Source organism: Cherax quadricarinatus, chromosome 14, assembly GCF_038502225.1.
Source record: "Cherax quadricarinatus isolate ZL_2023a chromosome 14, ASM3850222v1, whole genome shotgun sequence".
Classification (NCBI taxonomy): domain Eukaryota; kingdom Metazoa; phylum Arthropoda; class Malacostraca; order Decapoda; family Parastacidae; genus Cherax; species Cherax quadricarinatus.
The window spans coordinates 12,404,631-12,429,017 of NC_091305.1; the positions used below are offsets into that span (position 1 = coordinate 12,404,631).

The 24,387-nt window shown below is 36.1% G+C and overlaps 2 protein-coding genes across 8 annotated transcripts in view; one reads left to right on the top strand and one right to left on the bottom strand.

Annotated features, from left to right (window-relative positions):
* The window catches only part of LOC128695394 (SET and MYND domain-containing protein 4-like), a 415,476-nt gene extending 407,064 nt beyond the window's left edge, over nucleotides 1–8,412 (top strand). For all 5 annotated transcript variants that reach the window (XM_070084852.1, XM_070084854.1, XM_070084853.1 and 2 more), the window contains one exon: nucleotides 1,493–8,412. In XM_070084852.1, coding sequence (XP_069940953.1) covers nucleotides 1,493–1,702 — 210 coding nt within the window. In that variant the 3' untranslated portion in view covers nucleotides 1,703–8,412. The remainder of the gene's footprint in view (nucleotides 1–1,492) is intronic.
* Nucleotides 8,413–8,611: 199 nt separating this feature from the next.
* The window catches only part of LOC128695390 (G-protein coupled receptor Mth2-like), a 149,494-nt gene continuing 133,718 nt past the window's right edge, over nucleotides 8,612–24,387 (bottom strand). For all 3 annotated transcript variants that reach the window (XM_070084858.1, XM_070084860.1, XM_070084859.1), the window contains exons 9-10: nucleotides 17,722–17,832; nucleotides 8,612–17,516 (exon numbers count right to left, since the gene is read on the bottom strand). In XM_070084858.1, coding sequence (XP_069940959.1) covers nucleotides 17,324–17,516; nucleotides 17,722–17,832 — 304 coding nt within the window. In that variant the 3' untranslated portion in view covers nucleotides 8,612–17,323. The remainder of the gene's footprint in view (nucleotides 17,517–17,721; nucleotides 17,833–24,387) is intronic.

A 24,387-nucleotide genomic window follows, 5' to 3' on the forward strand; every position in this document is an offset into this window, starting at 1 on the left:
GTTCCTCTCTGTGAGCAGTGTCAAGTTCCAGTATCGATTAGCCACATTCTGTTAGACTGCCCTCTCTATCAACGAGCACGCAGAATTTACCTCCAACGTCGTCTTCGTTCTACTACTCTCTCTTTACCTTCCCTTCTTGCTGATGGACCCTCCTTTAATCCTGACTCTCTCATTGACTTCTTGACAACGACTGATTTACTCCACAAACTCTGATGATACTTTTCGCACTCCCCTCAGCCCTTTCTGGTTCAGTCTCTTGCTGCCCTTTACCCTTTCACCATCCACTGCCCCGCTGTTATCCGTAACCTGTTGCTCATCCATCTCCCTTTTGCCACCTGATGCCCTCGCTTCCTTCCTGCCCTGCAGCGCTGTATAGTCCTTGTGGCTTAGCGCTTCTTTTTGATTATAATAATAATCTTTCCATATCTAAGCAGTTGGAATTTGTCACCATTAAACATATTATTCTCTACTGCCCACTGGAAGCCTTTGTTTATGTCCTCTTGTAATTTTTCCATGTCTTCTACCTAGGTGACTTATGTCATACCATGTTTTATGTGTTGATCATCCACCTATCAACTTTTTACTATAAAACATGGCCAGTAGTTTTTATGAAGTTTATTGATGTGCCTAGCAGCTATGATATATAAATGTTTTGCAGTATTGTGTAACATTATAATTTCTTCTTTGGTATACAGTCATTGTTATTAATGATAAGTAATTAATTAGAAGTGTGACAGAGTATAAGTACATAAATGTACATACCCATTACTTGAAAAGCAACTTAAAGTTTGTACAATTGTTCCAAGCTCAGAAGGCCTTAGCTAGATTTGATGGAAACTACGTTCCAGTATATGTTGCTACAGCCCTTATTTTGATGTCTTGATACTTTGTTTGAACATTGATAGATACCCTGGAGTCTACCTATTTCCATCTACCATTTGTGTCTAGAACAGGAACATTGCACTATAGAAGACTATGCTGACAAGTGTACTAACTCTTTCTTGCAGGATGTGGTTTATTCCTGTGTTTGGTTACTCTGTGCCTTATTGTCTTTGGTGATAGGTATTCATGGGTTTTTAATTACTGGTCCACATCCCTTTATCCAAAACCCTTGGTGCCAGTATTGTTTCGAATTTCAGAATTTTTCAAAGTTCAGAATGATTCTCAACGCTGCCACGTGGTGGTGTGACCTAGCACTGAAATGACTGACACTCCACAAAAAAACTTCGGTTTTCGGAACTTTTCCAATTTCAGAATTTTGGATAAAGGGTTATGAACCTGTAATTAATTTTTTATTTTTAACTTGGTTTTTGAATAGATATGCTACTTTTATAATAGTTTTAAAAATTTCCATCACATATTATAGTTTTTCTTCAGTATTTTATATAATTATTTTTCTTTAATATTTGTTACCATAATGAGGAAAGACACACTCCTCTTTTTCTTGATAGAGATAACATGTTCTGTCTATAATGAAATTACTTTCTTTCAGAATACTGAGCAAACTTTCAAAGGAGCATGTAAAGAAATGGAAGCTTTTAATCTTGAAAAGGCAGAATCTCTTCTGATAGAGAATCTGAAGCAGCTGGAATCTAGTCTTTACCCACCATACAGGGATTACCACCTCACACAAGAAGCTTACATGCGTGTCTGTCTCTGCCAAGGTAACTCTAAGGTAAAGCCACTTAAAACAGCAGAGTAAAACAGAGTAAAATAGGATCGTTCTCTTAGAGATTATAGAATTTATTAACTCCAAAATATAGGTGATATTGATTGTATAAATAATGCTGTGTTCATAGATTGCATAAACGAAATTACTTTGTAATGTATTTATTATTCTGATGTTAGTTATATATGCATTTCAGAATTTGAATATGAACTTAAACTATTTAATGTACAAGTAAAGTGTGTGTGTGTCTGATTGTTAAACTTTTTGAGGAAAAGTAACTGAAAAATATTTATTAGACATGCTTTGCTGAATGCTTTGTACTGTATATATATTAAAGTTTTAGCTTTGAATTTAAATAAATGCATTTGCTAGCTCAAATTCTCCTCTTAGACTGATTTAGATAATATCTAAAAATCAATACATTCATCAGAGGCATAAAAAGAAGGTAAATGAAGTTTCATTGGTGACTTAATGGAAGTGCTGAAGTGAAGTTACCTCTACAGTATATCATCTTTTAGCCTAATATATTAATTAATAGATTATTATTATTATTATTATAATCAAGGGGGAAGCGCTAAACCCGGAGGAATATACAGAGCCTGGGGGGGGGGGATTAATAGATGAACGTATTATTTTCTCTTAAAATGCCTTCAGTATCCTGATGCTGCATGTAAGATGAGATTACAACATAAAATAAAATTTTATTTCGAGCTTAATGAATTATTCATACTGTTAAGTTATATTTACATTATCCACAGAAGATGCTGTACTTTTCTCTCAGTATTTTCATTAAAAATTTTGAATGACTAGAATTGAAGATAAAATTGTGTCAATTTTAATGCTTGCTGAGTGTTGCAATTCGATTTCAATAGAAATAGCTTCTTGCATATAAGTAAGGTTAACACAGTGTTCAACTACAAACCCAATTTAACTTTTTATTTAGTATGTGAGCTTAACCCTTAAATGGTCCAAACATATATATACGTTCATGTGCGTAGCGCACCAAACGTATAAATACGTTTTCTTTGTCATTCATTCAACACTGCCACGATAAGCCTGAGTCACCTAGACATGAGAGACTGGGTGTGCGCACTCGCTGTGCAGCATATTAAAATAATTGGGGACACCTGGGTACCATATGCTCTTTTTTCCTATTAAATTTTTTTTTTTTTCTCAAAAAATTTGGGGCGCTACGCGAGTGAACGTATATGTACATTTGGACCGTTTAGGGGTTAAAGAAATATTCCTTTAATTTTTTGCAAAAATTGGTCCACCTCCATATAAATGAATGATTTAAAGTCAGACTAATGAGCTGGCAGATTGTCTAATAATTACAGTACCATGAAGCACTCTTAATGTATTTGTTTGTAGTACTTTACCAAAGTTGTATCATGAGAATCCTGAAGGGTGAATAAGGTTATTATTTGTGTATGTCAAGATTTTTTCTATGACCCAGTGCCCTTATACATAATTTGAAGCTAACAATTTAATTATTCGCTCTTCATAAGGTGATTTCAACACAGCAAAAAAAAAAAATTTTTCCAGTGGAATTAATTACCAGATTAGGGAAAACATAAATTACCTCAATTCAGTTGTTTCTCTATATTCCATCAGGGATTATTTTTAACCAAAAGTTGATGTATATTATGCCCATTGTTTATCTGGGTGTACAACTAAATTCCTGTAAGTTGGTTAGTATGTATGGAAATTGCAGCATGTATTTGTATACAGTGTGTTGGTTGGTTGAAATTAGTGTGTAGCATGATTCAATGCTGTTCATTGCTTGGCCCTTTCTGGCAGGTATTCCTCTCCATCAAGGGGCAGACGCGTGTCACCGATTGTTTATACAATTTCAAATGTCTTCTCTTTAGATTAATATTGACTGTAAATGATATGTTCAGATTACTCAGGCTATATTGCAGTAGTAGTGCTGGAAGTTTTCACACTTAGGAGGGAGTAGGCTACAGTGTTAGGCTAGCTTTTTAAAATTAATTTATGAAGCATATGATAAGCTGCATTGTTAAGATTGGCTTTTAATTGAAATTATAAAAGTTTAAACACCTTCAGCTAGTTTAATTTTGCATTGCAAAGAAACAAAATTGATGTCACAAAGGTTGAGTCAGCAAGCTGATGACTAATTATGAAACTTTAATGATGGTGTCTGCCAATAATCAATTTGAAAAAAATCTTGCTTCAAAGATCTAAAATTATTGAAAGCAAAGATTTAATCATGTCTATATCATTTATGGTCATCTTTTAAACTTAGGGACCCTAGGTAAATCAAAGTTGGATTCAGTCATTAATTTAGCTAATGCCACTTTAAATACAAATTCTTTTCTAAATAAAAAAACGGCAAAATATATATTGAAAGCATAAAAGCTGAATGCACTGCCTTTTTCTCACATTACATGGTCGAACACTAATACAGCATAGACTTCTCTATTCAGCAAAGCATGCCTAGAAGTTCTGACAAGGTTATATATACACAGGTATTTTAATCCCTATTTTAGGGGTTGAAATATTCTTGACTGGTGGTGTCAAGGCAGAACACAGCCTTAATGATCCTCCTGCATTCAGTGAGCTTTAAAACAACAAATCAGCCAATCTTAAATTCTCTAAATAAGGTTCTGGCAAATTTGAAATGCTTTGAACTTTAAACCAAGAGAATCCAAATAGTTTTGATGCTATCATTGCACTCGTGTCTTAAAAACACACACACACATGCACAAAAACAATGCATATGCACAGGCAGGCAGGAATAACATTGTATTCCTGTGGATCAGAGTACCTTAAGAAAAAGAAGCAAAAAAGTGAATCTAGGAAATATCAGAATGAGGAAGAGTTACAAGGGAATTCTGAAGGATTAGTATTAGGATCAGTATTGTTTCTGGCTTATGTGAATGGAATACCAAATGAGCGAGATGTATTCCTGTTTGCTGATATAAAACTAATGAGAATAAAAGCAAATGAGGACATGGAAAGATATAAATTGATCTGGATACACTGCAGGATTGGTCAGATATGTGACTGCCTGAATTCAACCCCAGCAAATGCAAGGTTATGAAGATTGGAGAAGAGGACAGAAGACTAGACATGGAGTATAGACTCTGGGGAAGAGGCTGCAGACCTCAGATAGAAAAGCAGAGATAAACATAGTACCTAGCGTATTGCTAGAGGCTCACATCAACCAAATAACCTCTGCAACCAATGCTTGTCTGGCAAATCAAAGAGTAACCTTCAGGCTTCCTGGTCATTCAGGGCATTCTATACAACATATGTGAGGCCCATCTTGGAGCATGCAACACTGTCGTGCAACTCACACCTGAAAAAGTATCTAAAGAAATGAGAAAGTATAAGAGGATGCCACAAGACTAGTTTCAGAGCTAAGGGGTATGAGCTAAAATGAAAGACTAATAGAACCAAATCGGAGGACAAGGAAGACATGATAACATATAAAATACTCAGAAATTGATTGGGTTGAGAGGTGGGTAATAGGTATTCAGGGATACAGTTGAAAGATAAAGATACAGATGAGTCAGAGATGATAGGAAGTATTTCTTCAGTCTCAGAGTGGTTGGTGAGTGGAGACAGGTTTCATACATAGTTTTAAAAGCAGGTATGACAGGGCCCACGAGTCTACAAGGGAGAGTGGCAGGCCAGGATCGAAGAATCAACCCCTGCAATTATAAAAGGCAAGTACACACACACAGCCAGTCTCCTTTTATATGTTATGATATAGCTGTCAATAATATAATTAAGTTTCCTTGAAAATAGGCATAAACTATCATAAAAAAAAACTAAAAATCTTATGTAGGATTTTGAAAAATCTTCAGTTTGAACTTTGATGAAGCGCTTTTCAATTTTGTTAGTAAATAGTCATATCTGCAGTTCGAACTGAATGAAAAAACTACATACTGTATATAAGGAATACGTACATAAATTTCCTAGTAAACTAGATGAACTGGCATAGAATTATTATTATTATAATCAAAAAGAAGAAGCGCTAAGCCACAAGGGCTAAACTGGCATAGAAATTATTTCAACATGTAAAGGAAAACAATCAAGTGGTGCCTGAGTGCTTAAAACATATCATACCAGTGGTAGTCATTCAGTGGGCTGTTTGTAAATTGGCATTGTGTTAGATGGTCATATCACTTGCCACATCATTTATTACCCTTGACACAAGTTTAAATCAAAATGTTCATGTTGTTTTAAATGAGTATATACTGTAGTGTACATGTTATTTGCTAAGTGTAGTTTTATTCAAGAGGAATAACAGGCATTTGTCCATGACAGTGCAAGGAATGTAATGAGCTTTATACCAAACAAAATAAAAGTAACTGGAAAAAAAGGGATATTGTGAAAGTGTGCCATATGAAGGTAGAAGCAAATAGTAGATTTCTTCATCTGATCTATCATGTGCATAATAAACAGCTTGTTTACTTATACACTACTAGAAGTGATTAAAATAGTAGCTGTTCTACTAAAATTAACTGAAATTTTACAAAAAGGACATCTATAGAGTGTTAAGATCACAAAGGCTGTATATTCATACTAAACTGTGCAAGAAATCCAGCCTACAAGATTCTGGTATTACTGATGCATGATCCTTATTGTACTATCCCATTTCTTAGTAAGCAGTATTTTAGTGCCAAATGTTTTGTTAATGAACCCTGTCTAATTCCTGCTATGTTGTAAATCTGCAATGAAAAATTATGATTCCTTAGATTTGAATAATGCAAACATACACATGCAGTTATGAATAGAATCTAGAACAAAGATCATTCAGTAAATGACAATGTACAGTTATGACAGTAGAAACCCATGTTACTATATATTTATAATTAAAATTGCTTTGTTGTACCTAAAATGATCAGAAATTATACTCCTTCCAGAAGCATTATAATGTATGTTTTTGATAGCAAATGTCTAAAAGATTTTGATAACCATTTATTTATTTTGCTTATCCTACAAACTTATAAAAGACCAGGTGGCTTTTTAGTAAAAGAAATTGAACTATTTTTTTCATTTTAAAATAGTTCAGTTCAGTTCATAGTGAACCCTCAATTTAATGTACTAATAGATGGAGGAAGGGGTGTCCATTAAAGTCAGTTGCCCTTTAAATTTAAATTATGAGAATATTTTTCCATCATAACAGTAATGGAATTTTTTTTAATTTTATCGAACTAAGTCCCTAAATGTGAAAATAAATTTACCTAGCAGACTTCAACAACAATGGATAATTATGGCTTCAACAAACTTTTTCTGTTAAATTTGGAATTATCAGTAAAAATAGTAGATAATTCTGATATAAGCAACAAATTTCATTTTATCCAAAATAAATTTACCTAGCAGACCATACGAATAATGGATAATTCTGAATTTAACATACTTTGCTAAATCAGGATTATTTTTCATTTTTGTGGACAGCTCTGAATTTGTCTGGCCACAGATCTTGTCTGTTAAATTTGAAATCCATTAAGTCATGGTCCATTAACTTGAGGTGTTACTGTAAAGTTAATTTGATTAGCTATTATAGTTTTTGACCATTGAGTTACATCAAGCATTCAAGTAAGTTTCATTTTGTGTGTGGTTTTTGCATTTGACTGTAAATTATTATTATTATAATCAAGGGGGAAGCGCTAAACCCGGAGGATTATACAGCGCCTGGGGGGAGGGGGATGTGGAAGGCATTCAGGCTTAATTCGGGGAACTGGAGCACAGATCCAATTCCCTAAATCAAGAGCCCCTCACCAACATCAAGGAACCTTCCTTGAGGGGATTTGACTGTAAAGAATATGGAAAACAAGCCCCCCTAAAATAAATTTGGTCTGTATTATTTATCATGCCTTTATTATATGTTGGTTATGCAAATCTTAGAATTTAGAAAATAAAGCCTTTCTAGCATTGAAGTGTTTGTAGATATTAGTTAAAATATTACCATTTAATTTCCCTCAACAAAAAATAACCTGACACTAAAGTGAAATACAGTACAAGTGTCAAAAGTTAAAAACCTTTTAATTACTGAAAAATCTTTGGTTCAAGTAGGGTCATATTTTCAGGCTTTCAAACTTTTAATGAGTACTGTAATTATTTGACTTAGAGACCTAAATCCACCTATGGTAGACAAGTATAAACAATACCCAATATGTAAACAAACAATCTTTACTCAGGCTAAGTGTTTAGTGCAGTGGTATCTTTCCAGTCTGTATTTTCAAAAAATATTTAATTGTATAATTTTTCTAGTCGATGTTGTAGCAACTTCTTGATATCTTGTAGTTTACTCTTGTAATAACTTTTGTTATATACTGGAAATATTAAATGCTTTTTAGTTTAATTTGAATTGTGATGCAAATGCATCAGTAATTACATTTGTAATTATGGAACTATATCCATGAAAGTTATATGAAGCTGTCCCTAAGATGCATTACAGTTTGAGAATCCTGATGATTTTCAGGCACTAGTGCCATAAATATGTCTTTGGTAGCTATGCATACTGTCTCCCTTATGAAATTTTAAGTTGTCTTTGGTAGCTATGCATCTCTCCTGTATGAAGTTTTAAGCTGTGTAAATGTTTTCTTTGTTTCAATTTCACAAACTATTTATCTTTTTCTCTTGCATAATGTTTATTCACTTTGAGCAATTTTAGATATTCATTTAGATTTAATTATGCCTTACATAGTGCCTTTTGTACACTGTACTACAGCCTGACTGAGATTAAAAGGAAGGTTTCTGTTGATATATTTATATTTTTTTTTTACCTTGTTACAAAATTTTATATGTTGAACAAAAATGTTTTCTCAATCATATATTTAACAGCTAGAGCAACTTGGGTATACATGTTGTTGCAGAGATGCCTTACAATACCTTAGATCATAGAAACTTTGTAATGTATACTCTTCATACTTTCCATATCAATCTGAAGATTAATGAAACACACCATAAAATGTCTGGTTTATGTGTAACTTACAGTAAACTATATCATTAAAAAATTTAAGTACTTGATACTAAAGACCCATTACTCAGGGCTCACTAAAAAATGAATTGAACTACATGCGATTTTTCACAATAATTCTCCATGCCTTAAAGTTCCAGGATAGTTGTAGTAAAGTCAGTTACAATAAAAAAAAATATTCCTATGGTTAACCAGATTTATTCTATTACATAGTGTTGTAAAACAAAATCTCGAGATAATCACAATGGCATATTTGCTTACACAGTATGAAATAGTAATATATTGGAACACTGGTGCAATAGTTGTAATCTGGTTTCTTGGCTGCAAGATTGATGCATGTAATTGACAGTTTTATGTAAGCTGACATCATTCAGAATTAGTAGGTGGAAGAGACTGCAAGCCAGAAAAAAAATAAAATAAAACAATGTAAGCCTTTATTATAACATTTCATTGTGAGAGCTTTAATTGATAAGACTTTGTGAAACATCATAATAAAGGCTTTTGCTGTTTTGTCTTTTTTCAACCACTCGGAATTATCCACGCCTGCAGTTACCCACAAAACAAGTTATCACCTACTCCATTACCTTGCTTAAGGCATAACTCAGGGGTCAACTTAGTATTGTGCTACATAATATATTTATATAAAATAAATTCTGAAATATAATTAACGTAAGATATTGTCTTAAAAACTGTAATTATAATGGAATAATGTTTAGTCCTTGAAGCATAATAATTTTCTGGAATGAAAGCTACAAAATCTACTGCATCTTTGTGTAATCAAAATATTTAAATATTCAGGTACTTTACTGTCAGAATACAAAAAGGGTACAAATCAGTGTACTAATTGAATTGCATATACTTTCTACATACATAATTGTTATAAATTTTGTTTAGTGCAGATCTTATTCATTTGGTTATGGGTTGTTCGTACAGAAAAATAAAATAATACTGAAAATTTGGAATCTTGAATAATATATACAGGTAAAACATTTCTCAATAGTGCAGTGGGGATTATTTACCTAAATATTAGCCCTCTAGGTCATTACCCATATAAAAAAAAGCTGCATTGGGGAGAACATAAAAGGGTACACATTATCCTCAATGGTTCTTGTCTTGGCTACACTTAAAGTAGGTACAGCAGTGCTACTGGTCCATTTTCTCTACCTCACCACTGTTTACAAACATTTGAAATGTTTGAGTTATATCCTGTATGTGGCCACCCCATCAAGGATGTGAAAGTTCCAGAGTAGACAAGGCATCAAAGATAAAAAGTATGTCTGCAAATTTACAGTTTTTATGTATCAAACAAGTACAGTAATTAATTTATAAACTTTATAATACATTCTTAATACCTCTGAAATAGTGTATTGATCCTCTATGACAATAGTATTACTATTGTCATGAATACTTTGAAAATAAGTATCTTGATGCTAGTGAAGGGCTTTGGATCCAAGGAATTGGACATGTCCTACCCTTGGATTGAACATGATTGTCTCCCATACCCCAGGTTCTATGACCTATGGGTTAAGCATTTCTCTAAATAAATAAAAAAAAATAGACAACAAATCTAAAATTCACAGTCAAATCAAACTGTCCATGGTAAATACAGAAATATGCAGGATTATTAAAAAAAAAAAAAAAAATAATTGTGAAAACAGTCAACACACCAGCAGAAATGTTTTGTGACCCTAGGTCTGGTTATTGGCTGATAGAGACAAGGAAGAGGGGCTAAAATAATGTACACAAAAAATAATGTAGCCATGCAGCAGAAAAAAATTACACTATCAAGCCATTTTTTTTTTCCTTGTCCAAGCATTCACACAGTCATTAATTGCCATTGTTTTAAATACAGTAAACCCTCGATAATACAGATGTCTATAAAGCGGATATTGGCTAAAACGGACAAAATATCTGGCTGGACAAAGGCTCAACAAGTCTGTTTAATGGAGTGTCCAAATAGTTATGAAGTGGACCAAATACTCTACTGCACAACTTAATTCCAAGTTTGTCTGATCCAGACTTTGTCCAGGACTTATCCATTGTCATTGTAAGACGAGCTGCTGGCCCAGCTCTATCATCCCCTGTCCCCTCAAAGGAGGTTCATTGACGCTGGTGAGGGGCTCTTCATTTAAGGAATTATATCTGTGCTCCGGTTCCCTGAACTGAGCCTGAATACCTTCCATCTTCCATCCCCCCCCAACATGCGTTGTATAATCCCATGATAATATCCCCCGGGCCAAAATTTATTAGTCTTCATGTACCTGCATACTCTCATCTTTTGGGAGGAAAAAACAATTTTTGATGAAAATGAATGTTAGTCTATATTTATTCACAATTTAACAATAGTTTGTCAACTATTCGTATGACACCCCCAACCGGGGGCCACAGCCGGGTCACCATATGGAGAAGACCCGGGCCGGAAGTATCGGCGAATCTCTAATGAATGAACTATTCGTATGTAACGTTCAATGGTGGGGAAGGAGGGGGGACAAGCCATGTACCATGATGCTATGGGTATCACGAGTGGCAGTTAATACCCATGACGAGTGAAATATTGCCCTAATAAGTGTCTCGTTAAGTTCCATCTGTGTCTATTCAACTAACTTTTGCCAGTATTATCATTAATTACACATCCTGCATAAAACTTACAAAGCGGCAGCTCAGAGCCGCTTTGTAAAGGTCCAGTTGACCTATAATAATACCAACAAAATAAATTAAAACGATATATGAAACAATAACGAATAAAAGAAAGTGGGTCCAACTGGAAATTATGCTGCCAGAGACAAAATGATCATTTACAAGCAGTAGTATATCTTGAATATATGAACACATTTTAATTAACATTTTGGTATATATTAGTATTTTATAAATTATAGGTTAGGTTGGTCAGTTGCCGAGCTCTCAGTAGTATCAGTTCCTAGTAACCAGTTACCAGTAGTATGACTCGCTACCAATGTGTGAATCACTGTTATTTACTGACGTTACAGCTGACCATAGCATGTTTTTGAACGCCGCTCACCCCTAGGACCCAATTCGTGAGTCAGTCTTAAGATAAGAGAGCAGAGAGGCAAGTCAGGCATGGTGCTCCCCATATTTTCCCTCCAATATACGTACTAGAACATCCAACGTGAGTGTTATTACCCAATCCACGTAACTGAACCCCCCCCCCCCCCCCCACATGACACACGAGCCTAAAGCTCACCTTCTGGCAACACTTCCTCCCCTTCATCACATCTTGTCAACATTCAATATAAAAAGTTTTGTGTGAGAATTAGAGAGAGATTGACTGATTTAATCTAAAAAGAACACAATAATAATACAGCCTCTCCTCACTTAGCGACGTACTTGTTTACCAACGCCTCAGACTTACGACGGGCTCTCTGACCAGTATTCATAAGTAAATAATGTATATTTGAGCTGATTTCCTCTATTCTGTTTATTTCACTATACAGTACACTACTGTATAAACATTTAAAAAATATACCAGAAATGTTATAAATGGTGCAAAGGTGACATTAAAACACTATCAAAGAGGGTTGGCACAAACTTACTATTATAGTGTATACTCCTCACTTAGCGACGAATTCATTTAACGACATGGTCTCGGGAACGGAACTCCGTTGCTAAGTGGGGAGAGGCTGTATAAAAATAATGTGACATTAAAATGTGACTTTGTAATATGATTAATTGTGACTTACAATATTGCCAGCAAGAGTGAGAGAGGGATATATATCAAAGGATGTTTGTATCAGTGTCTTCTTTGCATGTCCAATTGTGTCATTAATACAGTGGACTAAGTTGGTTTTATCGGGCATCTGTCCATGTCTGGTAGTCCATCGATTGAGTGCACTATGTCCATTAATCAAAACTTTAATATAATGGATTTTCACTAAAGTGGACACCTGTCCCTTACCCCATTAGTGCGATTTATGGAGGTTTCACTTGATAAACATTACTTGCAAAGAATAATCTTATGTACTCCAAATATTTTAAAAATTTAATTTAAAAAACAGTAACAATTTTGTTACGAGTGATTTTTAACTTTTAACTACAGTGAAGTCTCACAAAATATGCGCATTACATGCCCTAAATCAATGATCCATTTAATTTCACATTAATGTGAATAACTTGGAAAAACAGAGTTAAGTTCCAGACACCCCCAAATAAGGACAATTTTTTTTTTTTTAATTAATTTCATAAAAAATGAAGTTGTGACACCTAACATACATTATACTTGTCATTCCTTGTTTATCTAGAATCACATGTTATGTACCTAAATAAAAGCTTTCTAAATAAATTTGAGCAAGACCCAGTGGAGGCTGGTATTTAATACAATATACTGTCTATTCCACAGGGAATATGAGAATGGTGTTCCTTCGAAACAGAAAACATACAAGGCTAATGTGCTGCCTGTAACTTATTACGAACTTAATAAACAATCTTGTGTTTAAAATGTGTTCCTCTTGTTTGCTGATATAGAAGTGTTTGGGAATGGTTATGCGACTACTGATCAGAAGACAGCCGAGAGTATTTATCAGCTGACACCTATGGGTCATCTACTGAAGTTTATAAAGCCACCACAGCATATGTTGTTTTGAGCAAGTCTCTGCAGCTTGCCTTCCTCAGTCTGTAGAAATCTGAACAGAAACTTTTCTCATGCCCAAGACTTTTCAAAAATTTGCAGCATATACATTGTCAAAACTACATAGTAATGTACAGGAGGGCCCTGCACTTTCAGCACCCTCTTTTCGGTGTTCCTCTCTTTCGTTGGCTTTCAAATGAGCCATTGTTCATTATGTTCGAGGCTTTTATTGCTTTTCCTGTTTCTGTACAGCAGTTGCAAAAGGGAAGGGCAACTGGCACCATATTTTAAGGTAAGTATGTACTGTGTATTTACAGTGGAACCTCAGATTTTGTATGCCCTAGTTTGCATGTAAAACTATAATTATTCTCTATGAAATGTATTTTTTGTTAATATTTTTGGGTGTCTGGAACAGATTAACCGAATTTATATTATTTTGTATGGGAAATATTACTTCAGTTTTCGTATGATTCGGTTTATCGTCAGACTTTTCCGAAAGTATTAATCACAAAAACTGAGGTTCCACTGTATTTTACTTTGTCTGTTTTTTATGCCTAGCTGTATTGAGCACTTAATATATGATAGTGTAAACACATTATCAGGCGTCTTAGACTCATTCGAATACGAAAAAACTGCTCTTTTCCACCCACTGGTGATTTTCGCTTACCGTACAGAATTTGAAACCTAAGAGCCAAAGAAAAGGAGCCCTCCTGTATACTGAAAAGAGGCATAAATAGTGTTCTACTGGAAATGTGCCATCAAGATGCACAATATGAGAGAATTTACTGTATTACATTATTAAAGAAATGTGCCCAAGCTTGGGTTTTAATAACTGCATTTGAAGTAGAGTTTTTTTTAACAAATCTGAAGTACAGTGGTCCCCCGAGTTTCGTGATTAATCCATTCCAGAGAGCCCGCCGAAGGTCAAAATTCATGAAACTCGAAACCATTTTCCCCATAAGAAATAATGGAAATAAAATTAATCTGTTCCAGACACCCAAAAATATTAAAATAAAATTTTTTTTTTTTTAAAGATTTACATAATGAAAACAATCAGAAATCAAGTACATGCATTTAAAATAAATAATGATAACATTACACTTACCTTTACTGAAGACTTCTGGGTGGATGGAAGATAGGAGGAAGGTGTACACTATTGTTTGGAAGGAGAATCTCCTTCCATTAGGACTTTAGGTAGCAAGTCCTTATCTGGGGTTATTTCCCTTCTTTTAATGCCACTGGGAACAACTTGAGAGTCACTGGACCCCTGGCACACAAAATATCTATCCAGAGAGGTCTTTTTCTGGCGTTTCTTTAAGATTTCCTTGAAGTGGGACACAACACTGTCATTGTACATGTTGCAGATACGGCTTGTTTCAGCTTGGTCAGGGTGATACTTTTCAACAAAACTTTTCAACTCATTCCACATTCCACACATGTCCTTAATCACTGAAGAAGGCACCTCATCCACTCCCTCTTCCTCCTCCTCTGAAGCAAGTTCCTTGGCTGTGGTCTGATGCTGTTCCAGTTGAAGCTCTTGCAGTTCGTCAGTGGTTAGCTCTTCCCTGTGGTCCTCCAACTCTTCCACATCCCCGTCACTCACTTTATTTACCAAAGGGCTTGCACTAGCTTTCCTTGGGTCCATGATGACTTATTTAGCAGTTGCAAGCACAAAAAACAATGGATTATTATGAAATGTATTGTATGAACCCACGGGGTGATGGTCAAGTGTTGGTAAACAATGGCACACTGAGCGTGAATGGCGTGGGGGACTGGCTTTGTGCGCGCGGTGACGGGTACCGGACGGTCGCCGAAATACGAGTTTTTTCACGAAACTCTAGGCCAAATTTTTCCCCCCCCAAAAAAAAAAAACTCGCCGAAGGTCGAATTTCGCGAAAGTCGAGGCTGCCGAAACTCGGGGGTCCACTGTATTTAATAAAAATGTGAATTGCTCAGTTGAAAATGAAAAAGAACAGAAATGTACAATAATTAAGTATGAAATTGCATAAAAGGCATACTGGCACAATATTTAAATATAATCATACCTAACAACAACAACAACAACAATAGTATTTTAAAACAAATTAGGTAAATAAATACAATATAAATGCTCAAAGGATCCTTGGTAATATTAGAATATAACCGACTCTGCACATGGCAAAAATTAGTATCTCATTACAGGATCGAGTTATTTTGGCAGGTTTTATGCCACAGGAAATTTAAAGCAGCTGAAGACTGTCATTTACAAAAATGTACCAAACCTGTATGGGTTATTTAGCATTCTAAGATTTTTCTGTTTTATTAATTTGTTCCCACATACAAGCTTAGGTCACTTTGGTGAGTATAACAATAATAATAATAATAATAATCTACCAGAGAGGAGAAAAAGTTTGAATATTCAGGAATGCCACTTCAGATCCCTACTTGAGTTGTATGACAAGCCATTTAATATTTGTATTAATATCACTGGATCTATCCCTTTTACTGTCAGTCTAGTCATGCTCCAAGAAGTATGCATATTAACAAAATTAAAGTACAGAGCAGGAACATACGTGCTGTCACTTCTATATGAAACTATTTTCAGGAACTGTTTGACATATCTGCCACCATTTGTAAATCATGGAAAACTTTACAACAAAAATTCTCCAATGCAACCCTAGGGATTACATCAAAGACTGCCTTGCCTGGAAATTGTCCAATACATAATGGTCACTATTCATGATGTTCTGCAGTTAATTCTGTTTTGAAACTGGCAGTAGGTTAGACTAAGTCATAATGTCATAAATACATACATCTTTTATTGACTGTATTTAATTATATTTTACAGTTTTCCTGTTCTCTCATTTATTATCCCCTTGTCACATTTATATGGTAATATCTTTTTAATTAGTAATACATAAAGATTCCTCTGACAATATATATATCTAAAACTAAACATTTTTGTGTGAAAATATTAAATTTAGCAGGATAGTTGAGTTTCAGTAAGAAAAAAATCCTAAGCACACCATTAATAATAAATTGACAATTCAATTATCTGTAAAATATCTTTTATATAAAACATTTTTAAATGTTCACCTATTTTGGAAGCTACTCTTTGGGAAATTTTTTTATAGGTACTGTACACTGTGGAACTGTTCCCTCTATTGGCATACCTCAATATCGATACCTGAAAAAAAGCAACATCCCTCTGCTTGAAATTACTTTACAATTACATTCATGGGGGAGGGAGTGCTAAAACCAGCATAGAGCTAGGGAAATGGAAGGTAAAAAGATTAGCTCCAAGGGTAGTTTCAATTCCTTGGATCATGAGTCCATCACTGGCATCAAGGTACCTCCCATGAAGGGTGCACTTTCACAGTAAATTCTAAATCTATTGCTGAAGGATAATGATAGGAAATTTTAAGTATAATCCTGCAAGATAACTTTCAAGACAATCTAATTAAAATTCATGAATGATGTGCTTCAGACAATGTATTGTACTTTGACTTCAGTGTATAGTCTATGAAATGGTATATTATTTGGGGAATTTAAAGTTCTGTGTATGTTCCTTATACTAAAACTATATACAAGTATATTAAAATACTGTATGCAAATAAAACTAAGAATGACATCATATGCATCTCTCCTGTCTGCGCCACCACTACCAAGATCAAATTAAATTTTTGTTGGTTAAGTATTTCCTATAACAAATATTTATAATTTCAAACTTTCACTACATTATATTATGAAGATACAAAACCTGTTGTGGATATCCATATACTTCACTAGTGGAAAGCATTAAGAAAACTACATATTTAGATACAGTGGTTTCCTGCAGGGTTTCCATGAAACTCTGACTTTACCTTCATCTTGTAAGAAACATTGTTCATTTTTCTTTGGTTAATAGAAAACATTACCACCCAAACTTGTAATGCTTTTTGCATGTTTTTGTGCAACATTCACCTTGATATGCATGTATCTGGTGAATGAAATGTGCCAACATCTTCACACCACTACAGATTGTATCATCTGAAGCACCTGACAGAACCATCAATCAAGTGTTATCACCTCTGGCAGGGTGAAGTATGGTAGATGTTGCCATCTCAGGGTGAACCTTGTAACAAATTTAGTTGATCTTTCAGATAACTGAATGTTTAATTTCATTATTGGGAAGATCAGCATCTGTATTCAGATAGTAGGAGGGGAATTTCTGTTTTGAGTAGCTTACCCCACATACGACCTCACATACCCTGATGAGCACAGCACGGCGACACACAAATACCACAAAGATTATGAGGCCCTGCATGATATTTATCATATCAAATACCAACCTGGAAAAACAGAAGAGGGTTAATAACAATAAATTTATCTTCGTCGTTCATTTTGCTACCTCATTATGCATAATGTTTTATGAATGCCAAAGAGCACAAAAATTATCAAAAGAAAAGAGTATTAAATTTTAATGTACATAATTTCATTAGATCCTTTAATCTACAAACCATTTTAAAAACAGAATTACATGAATGGCTATCTTACCACACATAGTTGGTGTTGGAGTCTTTGGCTTTCCGTTGTACAAAGTAAGAAATTACTTCAAATATCCAAGTCACTCCCATCAGCACAAACAGCTTAAGGTACAGACTAAACCTGAAATTTCAAAAAGGTAAATGTCAAGTCGATAGACGGGTAATATGGCAAATAATACACAACAAGGATGGTCAGTGATATAATATATTGTGCCATAAATATAGGTTTGTATATACAATGGAACCTCAGCTTACGAATGCCCTGCCATGCGAATTTTTCAGGATACGAAGCTGCTCGGTCGATTTTTTGCTTCTGGATACGAACAAAATTTCAGGATACGAACTTCCCCCTCAAGGGAGTTTCCTTGGTGAGGGGCTCTTGATCTAGGGAATTGGATCTGTGCTCCAGTTCCCTAATAATAATTATTATTATTATACGTACTTACTAATAATAATACACTGCAGCAGGCCTGTTGGTCCATACTAGGCAGGTCCTTCACAATCCATCCCGCTAACAGAATATTTGCTCAACTCAGTTTTCAATGCTACCCAAGCAATAAGCTTTGATAATTCTATTTACTCATGTGCAAGTCCCACTCACATCCAACCCCTCTCACTCAAGTATTTATCCAACACAAATTTGAAACTACCCAAGGTTTTAGCCTCAATAACCATACTAGGAAGACTGTTCCACTCATCAACATAAGAACATAAGAAAGAAGGAACACTGCAACAGGCCTGTTGGCCCATACTTGGCAGGTCCTTCACAAATCCAACCCACTAACAGAATAAACGCTACCAAAGCAATAAACTTTGGTAATTCTATTAACTCACGTGCAAGTCCCACTCAAATCCAACCCTTCTCACTCGTGTATTTATCCAACCTAAATTTGAAACTACCCAAAGTTTTAGCTTCGATAGGACCTTGGATAGCTTTAAAAATAGATTGGACAAATATACGAGTGGGAGGGGCTGAGTATGATTGGTGTCATGGGTACATAAAGGAGGAGCACTGCAGTAGGCCTGTTGGCCCATACTAGGCAGGTCCTTCACAAATCCAACCTACTAACAGAATAAACGCACCCAAGCAATAAGCGTTGACAATTCTATTTCCTCATCTCGATTGTGTTCTAATGGAGTTACAAGCTGACATCGAAGAAATGCTGAACACTGACAATGATGCACCTGTTGTGCATTCCTTGAGTGATGGTGAAATTAGATGACGTGTGATAGATAAATAAGCCGTAGAGTTGATATCAGCGTCATATTGAAGTATTTTGTCATGCCTCCTGAGAGCAGGAATTCCACTGGAATGGATTAATGCCATTTCAATTAATTAAATGAGGAAAATTGACTCGGCATACGAACAAATCGAGATACGAACAAGGTCACGGAATGGATTAAATTTGTAAGTCGAGATTCCTCTGTACAATGATATTGCTTTTCTACCGACTTTCAATTATATTCATGCCCCTTCGAGGGTGGGGTTCCTTTCTGTGGCAAAGGGGCTCTTGCTCCAAGGACTGAAATCTGTTCCTCTTCTTTGGACTGAATCTAAGTATCCTCTTCCTTTTCCTTTTTGATCACATAAGTGAGGATATTTCCTCTTGTGAAATCCAACTCCTAGACAGTAGGTAAAAGGAATTGCTATCAGCCTTGTTCTAATGTAACTTGTTGGTATATGCCTTTGATAGGTTCTGAGAATCGTTTTCCTACTCCCACAGCCTGGCCTTAGGCCTGGCCTGTCTGGTGCTTGCCTGGTCAACCAGGCCATTGCTGTTTGTGGTCCAACAATCCCATCCCAGCCTGGTTGATGTAGTACTTGGCAGTGGTACTTTTAGAGTTTCCTATTGAGGTTTTCTAAATTTGTTTTGGCTGTGTTTTCAATATCTTCTGGCAAGTTGCTGAACAGTCTAGGCCCCAATGACTAAACAACTTTAAATTACATTGGTTACATATAACCTCAAACCTACAGACTCTTGTATAGCTATGTTAAAAGTTGCTTCCCCATCAACCTCTTGTGAATAACAAAACTAAGGGGCTGTAATACTGTGGTGTCAGGATATATGTAGGAACTCTGTTCCCAATATATTTAATTTAAATTACACAGACCTATCTTACGCTAAGTCAGAACCCATCATCACTGTTGATTACAATGTTACACAAAAACATTTTGTTTCATTAATAAATGGCAAATTTCACATCACTCTTAACTAATATCTAATGGAGGAACTAATATCTATGGAGGAAGCCTTTATTTCAACATTGTCTTTGCCAGCTGTGTATCTTTTAAGATAAATCAGACTTTCCCAAAATAAATCACTTAGTATTAGAAATACAGCCTCTCCTCACTTATGCCTCAGACTTACAATGGGCTTTCTGACCAGTATTTATACCTAAATAATGTACATTAGAGCTCATTTCCTCTATGTTTATTTCAATATACAGTACACTACTGTATAAACATTTAAAAATATACCAGAAATGTTATAAATGGTGCAAAGGTGACATTAAAACAATATCAAAGATGGTTGATACAAACCCACTACCATTGTAGTATGCTCCTCACTTAGCGATGAATTCGTTTAATGACGTGGTCTTACGAATGGCACTCCATCGTTGAGCAAGGAGAGCCTATACTAGGTTTTTCCAGGAGGGATACTCAAATTTTTGTTGCCCCTACCCAGCATGAAAACTTTATCATTCATGTTACAGACTGGTAAAACTCATGTGTATTACAATGTCAAGACCTTCAATAATAAGCTCATATAAAATATTTAAAATTATATATAACCTAACAATCGCTCAGATCTTCTTGCACCTTAAAGTTAATTTTTTTTTTAATGCACCAGCCATCTCCCACTGAAGCAAAGTGACTTAAAATGAAAAATGAAAGCTTTTTTTTAAATTTAGTAATTTATACATGAGAAAGGGTTACTTAGGCAGGTTGTAGGTTGGTAGATAGCAATCACCCAGGGAGGTACTACCGTCCTGCCAAGTGAGTGTAAAACGGAAGCTTGTAATCGTTTTACATGATGGTAGGATTGTTAGTGTCTTATTTCTGTCTCATAAACATGCAAGATTTCAGGTACATCTTGCTAATCCTACTTACACTTAGGTCACACTGCACATGCGTAAACAAGAATATATATATATATATATATATATATATATATATATATATATATATTTTTTTTATTATCACACTGGCCGATTCCCACCAAGGCAGGGTGGCCCGAAAAAGAAACTTTCACCATCATTCACTCCATCACTGTCTTGCCAGAAGGGTGCTTTACACTACAGTTTTTAAACTGCAACATTAACACCCCTCCTTCAGAGTGCAGGCACTGTACTTCCCATCTCCAGGACTCAAGTCCGGCCTGCCGGTTTCCCTGAATCCCTTCATAAATGTTACTTTGCTCACACTCCAACAGCACGTCAAGTATTAAAAACCATTTGTCTCCATTCACTCCTATCAAACACGCTCACGCATGCCTGCTGGAAGTCCAAGCCCCTCGCACACAAAACCTCCTTTACTCCCTCCCTCCAACCCTTCCTAGGCCGACCCCTACCCCACCTTCCTTCCACTACAGACTGATACACTCTTGAAGTCATTCTGTTTCGCTCCATTCTCTCTACATGTCCGAACCACCTCAACAACCCTTCCTCAGCCCTCTGGACAACAGTTTTGGTAATCCCGCACCTCCTCCTAACTTCCAAACTACGAATTCTCTGCATTATATTCACACCACACATTGCCCTCAGACATGACATCTCCACTGCCTCCAGCCTTCTCCTCGCTGCAACATTCATCACCCACGCTTCACACCCATATAAGAGCGTTGGTAAAACTATACTCTCATACATTCCCCTCTTTGCCTCCAAGGACAAAGTTCTTTGTCTCCACAGACTCCTAAGTGCACCACTCACTCTTTTTCCCTCATCAATTCTATGATTCACCTCATCTTTCATAGACCCATCCGCTGACACGTCCACTCCCAAATATCTGAATACGTTCACCTCCTCCATACTCTCTCCCTCCAATCTGATATTCAATCTTTCATCACCTAATCTTTTTGTTATCCTCATAACCTTATTCTTTCCTGTATTCACCTTTAATTTTCTTCTTTTGCACACCCTACCAAATTCATCCACCAATCTCTGCAGCTTCTCTTCAGAATCTCCCAAAAGCACAGTGTCATCAGCAAAGAGCAGCTGTGACAACTCCCACTTTGTGTGTGATTCTTTATCTTTTAACTCCACGCCTCTTGCCAAGACCCTCGCATTTACTTCTCTTACAACCCCATCTATAAATATATTAAACAACCACGGTGACATCACACATCCTTGTCTAAGGCCTACTTTTACTGGGAAAAAATTTCCCTCTTTCCTACATACTCTAACTTGAGCCTCACTATCCTCGTAAAAACTCTTCACTGCTTTCAGTAACCTACCTCCTACACCATACACTTGCAACATCTGCCACATTGCCCCCCTATCCACCCTGTCATACGCCTTTTCCAAATCCATAAATGCCACAAAGACCTCTTTAGCCTTATGTAAATACTGTTCACTTATATGTTTCACTGTAAACACCTGGTCCACACACCCCCTACCTTTCCTAAAGCCTCCTTGTTCATCTGCTATCCTATTCTCCGTCTTACTCTTAATTCTTTCAATTATAACTCTACCATACACTTTACCAGGTACACTCAACAGACTTATCCCCCTATAATTTTTGCACTCTTTTATCCCCTTTGCCTTTATACAAAGGAACTATGCATGCTCTCTGCCAATCACTAGGTACCTTACCCTCTTCCATACATTTATTAAATAATTGCACCAACCACTCCAAAACTATATCCCCACCTGCTTTTAACATTTCTATCTTTATCCCATCAATCCCGGCTGCCTTACCCCCTTTCATTTTACCTACTGCCTCACGAACTTCCCCCACACTCACAACTGGCTCTTCCTCACTCCTACAAGATGTTATTCCTCCTTGCCCTATACACGAAATCACAGCTTCCCTATCTTCATCAACATTTAACAATTCCTCAAAATATTCCCTCCAAAGAGCTGGGTGAAAAGCTCATCATAGAAACCAAGGACCACAGGGCGACCAGCTTCCTCTTTCAGAGACTCAGTGTTGCGATCCAGAGAGGAAATGCCTGCAGCATTCTGGGCACGCGGCCCACCGCAGGGGAGCTGGACGAAGTATTCGAGATGTAGCTTTGAGTTACCTATGTTGTTTTACTTTGTATCACATTTTTGTGAATGTTTTGTCAATGTACTTTGTCTTTAAATAAAATATATATACATAAAAAAAAAAAAAAAATTATATATATATATATATATATATATATATATATATATATATATATATATATTATATATATATATATATATATATATATATATATATATATATATATATATATATATATATATATATATATATATATATATTTAAACTCACCATGCAATCTGCATCACTGATATATGGATGTAGCAGGAGAGAATCACACACCATGTGTTGGCGCCCATGACACACCAAACTACTGTTGTTGTTAAGGGCCCCGAGAGGTGGTGCAGTATTATCCTGCTGCTGCTCCCCACAGGAGCAGTATCACTACAATGTATATATATATAGATAGAGAGAGAGAGAGATATATAGAGACAGAGACAGAGACAGAGACAGAGACAGAGACAGAGACAGAGACAGAGACAGAGACAGAGATAGAGATAGAGATAGAGATAGAGATAGAGATAGAGATAGAGATAGAGATAGAGAGAGAGAGAGAGAGAGAGAGATATATAGAGAGAGAGAGAGAGAGAGAGAGAGAGAGAGAGAGAGAGAGAGAGGGTACCACCTCTAGAACTGTTGTAGGGACCCTCATCCTCAGAGAAAAGAAACTTGCTTCAGGGAAAATTCAAGGTTCTCCCTGAAGCTGTTTGATAATTTTCTCCTACCACCCCCTATATTTCAAGTATGTTTTATTTAAAGACAAAATACATTGGCCAAACATTCACAAAAACACAACAGAAAGTAAAACAACATAGGTAACTCAGAGCTACATCTCGAATACTTCGTCCAGCTCCCCTGCGGTGGGCCGCGTGCCCAGAATGCTGCAGGCATTTCCTCTCTGGATCGCAACACTGAGTCTCTGAAAGAGGAAGCTGGTCGCCCTGTGGTCCTTGGTTTCTATGATGAGCTTTTCACCTAGCTCTTTGAGGAACTTTAGAGCACACTTGCCCCATGCTCCAAGGGTCTCCGACCCTATAGGAATGAAGCTATAGCAAGGGGGAAGGTCTTCATATTTTCGGATCTTCTGGGTCTCCCTGTGGTTGGCAGCTCCACCCCCTTCCACTACGGAGTATGGCAAGTAGGTGTCTGCCAATGTAGCAGCACAGGTGTAGTCCCAGGCAATCTGCTTTCCATCCTTCCAGGGTAGCATAGTGGCTCCATCAGGATGCTTTTGACTTCCATCAGACCTCTGTACTTGGGGTTTCCGTTGAGCTGGGCAACGGGCTGTGGCGAGGCTTATCTTTATTATGTCACTGACCTCATGTCTGGCATACTTCCCTTCTGCTGTGTGACACACGAGACCATGAAGTCCGAATTGATCAGCTGTCGCCCTGCCGCAAATACACCTATGTTCAGTGAGGATGGGGG